Here is a 6,000-nt window from a genome sequence, read left to right as displayed (position 1 = left end):
ATCTCAAAAATAAAAATTTTAGGCTTCACACCAGTTCTTTTGAATCAGAATCTCTAGGGTATGACCCCCAAATCTTTATTTTTATAAAGCTCCCCAGGGGCTTCTGATGAGTCACTAGGGTTCAAAACGACTATTTCCCTAGCCCAGCATTCTACAAGTGAATAAATTGAGGACCTAAAAGGGTAGGGTCTGCCTATAGACATACAACTTGTAAGTAGCACAGTAGGCTGGAAAAACAATATCGCAACTCCACATTTAGTGCTTCTAACACCAATTCAAGTTGCTGTTCTTGGTAAAATTGTACTTATTTCTGCTGTGCTGCTTAGGCTCTGTTATTTACTATCCTCCTGCAACTTATTCCCTCATCTGCAAACTGGGAATAATAATAGTGCCTACCTCTTAAGAGCTGCTGAGAGGATTAAATAATATAATATTCATTAGGTAATGCACATAATGCAGTGCCTGGCATATGCAGAGTGCTCTCATTAGACAGGTTAAACAGCTCACTAAAAATGCATGTCTTTTAACTGGATTTACTGAACCACTCCAATTACAAAATGAACAAGAAACGCAAGTTTAGCTTTAGAAGTCCAAAAGGACTTTAAACTCAGGGTAAGGTGAAGGTCAACAGCTTGCCTGATCCTCCCACACCACTGTTTCTCATAGGATGCCTCAGAATCATCTAGTGAATCAATCTCTGGATGATGACCAGGAACGTGTATTTTTAAAAAGCTCCCTCTCCACCTAACCAGGTAATTCTTGGGCAAATCAAGGTTTGATAACCGTTAGTATACAGAATCCGTGACCACAGCAAACGGCCTCTCGAGTCCCAGCAAAAAACTATCGTGCTCTGTAACCAGAAGAGCAGCGTCATCAGACCCTGATGCAAACAACAGCTGGGGACGGCTGTGCAGAGTAACCGTGGTGATCACCAGAGACCGCCTCGACCCTCTCATCTTCTAAAAAACTTAGAAAATTACGCAAGCGCCCTCCCGTGATCGCCGTGGCAGACAGTCCTGCCTCCCGGCCACGAGGAGCTAAAGTTAACTCAACAGCTTCGTTCCCAGGGGTAAGGCCAGAGAAAAACGACCCTGGATGGCTGACCAGGCCCCAGCGGCGCCAGAAGGTTAACGACCCTCTGCCCTGTTCCTTGTAACGGCCAAGAGCATCCACCACACCACAGGCCAGCTGCCGGAAGTGCGTCACCCCTGCCTGCTGGGGATGCCGGGAGTTGTAGTTAACCAGCGACATTTCTTGCACCCCAATTCACCTTTTTTCAAATAAGCAAACACTTTGGAACCGTAAGGAAGGTTGCTTTATGACCAACAAAGCTAATCCTTCCCTTTTCCAGGTGACAAAGAGAACTCTCTCAGAGCTCATGCGGAATACCGAACTACAAATCCCAGCATGCTCTGCAAGGCGCCCGCAGCGCCCGGCCACCGTCGTAGGTTCGGGCCGCATGAATGGAGCGTCGGGTGTGAGGCAAAGCCTGCCACGGTCCGCGCGGCCGGTACCTGCTCCCAAAGCGAGAGTGCGGGGTGTGCGCCGTGCGCGTGCGTGCTCGGAAGGGGCGCGCGGCTGCTGAGGTTGGCTGCATTGGTGCGGCGCGCCCTACGGGCCGTTAGTTGCGGGGCCTCCCGCCTCGCCCCGGGCTGCAGGCAGCCGTGGCGGCCGCCGGGGACCGCAAGGGGCGGAGGAAAGCAGGGGGCGGACGGGGCCGGTCTCGGCACGCGTTGGAGCAGCCGAGCATGCCCCGAGACAACATGGCCTCCCTGATCCAACGGATCGCCCGCCAGGCGTGCCTCACCTTCCGGGGCAGCGGGGGCGGGCGCGGCGCTTCCGACCGCGGCGCGGCGCCAGGCCCGGAGGCGCCGATGCCGCAGGGCTTCGTGGAGAACCTGAGCAAACTGAAGAGCCTGCTGACCCAGGTCCGCGCCGAGGACCTGAACATCGCCCCGCGCAAGGCCACTCTGCAGCCGCTGCCGCCCAACCTGCCGCCGGTCACCTACATGCACATCTACGAGACGGACGGCTTCAGCCTCGGCGTATTCCTGCTCAAGAGCGGCACGTCCATCCCGCTGCACGACCACCCGGGCATGCACGGCATGCTCAAGGTGCTCTACGGCACCGTGCGCATCAGCTGTATGGACAAGCTGGAGGCCGGCGGCGGGCAACGGCCGCGGGCTCCGCCGCCGGAGCAGCAGTTCGAGCCGCCGCTGCAGGCCCGGGAGCGGGACGCCGTGCGGCCGGGCGTGCTGCGCTCGCGGGCCGAGTACACCGAGGCCAGCGGCCCCTGCGTCCTCACGCCGCACCTGAACAACCTGCACCAGATCGACGCCGTGGACGGGCCCGCTGCCTTCCTGGACATCCTGGCCCCGCCCTACGACCCCGACGACGGCCGGGACTGCCACTATTACCGAGTGCTGGAGCCCGTCAGGGCCAAGGAGGCCTCCGGCTCGACCTGTGATCTGCCCCGAGAGGTGTGGCTCCTGGAGACCCCGCAGGCCGATGACTTCTGGTGCGAGGGGGAGCCCTATCCAGGTCCCAAGGTCTTCCCTTGAAGCCGCCGGCACCCGGGCGTCGTGGACCGGATACGTGCCCTACTCAGATGTGATCTTGGCTGCCTGCGACCCACCACAAGGGCTCTCTCTCTACCCCCAGGCCTGGGCGTTGGATCTGCTGCAGTGGGCTGTAGCCGCTTCCTCGGGAGCTTTGGGAAGCGCGGGCAACTGGACTGCAGCCACCTGGCACGGTTATGGGGGCGGGGGAGGCGGGGATGCTAGGTTTCCTGGCTCTGTCACTGCCACCAGGGTTTTGATTCGGGGGGGAGGGGGGCAGGGGACTCTCTGAAGCGCTTCCATCCTAAAGCCATAATGAAAATTTTCTTCCCCCTGTTCCCTCTGTGTATAAAAAATACACTAAATGCCCCCCGCCTTGGGTAAATAGCGTTTGTTTTCCACTTATGTCCTTATGCCCTTTTACTCCTTGTTATAGTTTTAACTTATTGACTGCATGACCGAGTGGTTTGAATTGCTTTTGGTTCAAGTCATTGGTAAAAACTAGGTTTAAAGAGGTGAGCTACTATTCAGAGTGAGCTGTCCTGCCTACTTAATTTGTTGTGAAAATTAAATCATTTTTCCAGAGTTGGGGGATTACCCCCAAAACCTAACTATGCACGTAGAGGGCACGATTTATTTTTTTTCCTCCCCTTGCCCAGTAGCCACATCTGGTTTACTCCAGCAGCATCTACTAAGAAATTCAGCACCTGCATATCGCAGTGACAAATGGTCACTTAGAGCTTATCTTCCCTGTAAGTCTCCAGATTTGTGAGTTGAGCAGGTTTCTGGTTGCAGATTCACCTTTAATGCAAAAACTATGTATTATCCTCATGTGACTTTTTTTGTCTTAGTGCACTTTAAGAGGTGATAGGGTAATTCTGTGTTTTCTAACCAGAAGATTCAGAGGAACTGAATGGATATGCTTCCAAACAACTGAATGTAAAACATTCTTAACCAGCTGTTGAATTCCATGCCCCTCTTTGCTTCCAGTATTTTCCTGCAAAAGTAGAGAAAAATGTTGATGACTGTTTCAGATTCTCTCAGGAGCTCTAATGTTCCAGAGGGCTGGTGGGTCCAGCTGTGTTGTTGGTGGCAGTGTTCTCAGAACACTCTCTGTCACACAGGAGAGAGCCAGTGCTTGCTTCGCATAGTGTGGTTTTCTATAGGAAGAGAGAGAAGGCACAGGTGATCAAGGCTAGAGAATTGAGAATTCACTACATTGCTGGCAATTTTAGGGCACCAGAACTTGAGGCAGGATGCTTCCCACTCCCCACCTCTTGAAGTGGACAGTTGTGCTATCTGTGACTAGTTTTATTTTTGTCCTTTTAATAGGCTGAGCAACTTTACCTTGTTTACAAACGTATTGACACCCTTTGCTTCAGGCCATGGAGCACTATTGTTTCCTCCTTTTTACTATTTATAGGATTCCTTTTTTCACAAAACTTTTCATGAAAACAAACTGTAGAAATAAACACATTGAAATTTGCCCAGCTGTCGTCTAAGCCTTCTTGATTGACTTGCCCATGTGGCAGTTGAGTTCTAATATCTGTAATAAAGGGAGATTTGCTATTGGTGGAAAGTGTTGACCCTGTAGGGAAACAGTATGTGCCTTTGCCTCTTTATGCACATGGGTTACAGAGGCCCAGAGTGAAGGAATATTTGTTCCCAATTCTTAAAATAGAATGAAAAGGTAAATTCTTGATGAACGATTTTTTTTTTAACCAAAAAGATGCTTATTCAACGTGACATGCCACTATGTTGTAAAACCTGACATAGGCGTAATGCCAAGCATTTCCTCCAGGGTTGCTGAAATTGTTTTATGGTAGCTTCACATTCTGGTGTGGTTTAGTATTCCTTTGGGCAGTTTGAAGCAGTTCTTCATGTCATTCACTTTGAAAATGAATTCTAGATATACAAATGATGATTTTCTTAGAAAACTGTTCATAAAATGGTTTTTTTTCATAGTACAGTAATGAATGTGTATGGTTATCCATCACATACCTTATGTGTTTTGAATTATATTGTAGCAAAAAGTTGTTTAACTTATAAAGATTGTTGATAGTAATGTATATATTATAATAGAACCTGGAGTACATTAAACTAACCTACAAAAACTCCTTCTGTCAATAGAACAGTAATAAAGGAGGAATTGTTTCTCCAAACTTCATTACGAAACGTTTTAAAGTTCTCAAGAGCAAGCAGGTTGAATGAAAAAAACTAAGGTGCTTTTCAGAAGAATAACTGAAATTGTTGCAGGCCAAAATAGCAATATGATCTCTAATTTAGTTCAGTAAGAACAGTGAAATTTTTGGTTCGCTAATAAATTCTGAGTAAATTAATGGTGAAAATAAAATGTAACTTGTTTTAGTGAGCCACATTCTTATCACAAAGACATATGGGGCTGAAAAACCTTGCACCTCTCTGCATAAACTGTTAGTCGTGACTGACTTCATGTGCTGCTGTTGTGTTTTCATATATTCCTGCAATATAGACCATGTTTTAGTAACAACTGTGGGGAAAAAGTTGTCTTCTACAAAGACTAATGAGCACAATGGTAGTAATCACTTAACTTTTCTTTGAATAACAAATGCAATAATTGCCTCTCATGAGTGTGAAGTTGTCTGTCTAAATACTTCCAAAGCTTTTTAATTCTCTGCTTATATGTGTGGAGTTATATCAATGGATAGTATTGTGTACCTACCTACTTATTACTTTATGAGAATTGGTTTTTTACTAAGCCCGATTTGCATGGATTGAGTTTACACCAACTGCTGTTTATTGATGAAAATAGTGGGCCTATTTTTAAAGTAATATGTGTTTGTCAACAGGAGCGGGTTCTCTGACTTTTTAACACTAATAGCCCTTAACTTCTCCCAAAATCCACACCTTTCATTCCTCCTTTTGCATTGTCCCCTTGTAGGTGCCTCAATCTTGGCATCTGAGGAGGACTCTGTCATCACTCATCTATTCCAAATGACTTTGAATCTTGTGCTCTAGCTCTACTGCTCAACGAAGAAGCAATATATTTTTAATTCAGGGCTCTGCCCATTACTATTCAACTAACCTGAGGGCAGTGCCACTCCCATAACTCTCCTGGTCTGAATTCAGAACCTCAGGTTACAAACAGAAGCTGACCACTGATCATTTCAATGCAATGAGGCATCTACTGTCAAAGGAGGAAATCATTTGTTAAGACCTATTTAGATACTGAAGATTCAGATCAAGGGATGTTTACATTTCTGATTTAAAATCAGTGTACTTATGGAAAATAAAGTCATGTTTGAAATTGTGTAGAGGTAAATCTTATTTCATTATTGCAAAATGGAGAAGGAAAATATTACTTGCTATCATGTCTACATTTTAATTACTGTTAAAGGTTCACGGTCTATACTGCAAGATTATGTTGTACTAAAAACTGGTGGCCTTCTGCAGATTCTATATT

At 47.2% G+C, this 6,000-nt stretch overlaps 1 protein-coding gene across 1 annotated transcript; it reads left to right on the top strand.

Moving 5' to 3' along the window:
* Positions 1-1,433: 1,433 nt before the first annotated feature.
* Positions 1,434-5,849, top strand: ADO (2-aminoethanethiol dioxygenase). Its single transcript, XM_014784926.2, has one exon. The coding sequence runs from the start codon at positions 1,749-1,751 to the stop codon at positions 2,559-2,561; it is 813 nt and encodes a 270-aa protein (XP_014640412.1). The 5' UTR covers positions 1,434-1,748; the 3' UTR covers positions 2,562-5,849.
* The last annotated feature ends 151 nt before the right edge of the window (positions 5,850-6,000 follow it).

This window comes from Ceratotherium simum, chromosome 6 (assembly GCF_057802395.1).
Source record: "Ceratotherium simum simum isolate JZ-2026a chromosome 6, ASM5780239v1, whole genome shotgun sequence".
In the NCBI taxonomy this organism is placed as follows: domain Eukaryota; kingdom Metazoa; phylum Chordata; class Mammalia; order Perissodactyla; family Rhinocerotidae; genus Ceratotherium; species Ceratotherium simum.
The sequence above is the reverse complement of the archived record's forward strand: the minus strand, read 5'-3'. Positions and strand labels throughout refer to the sequence as shown.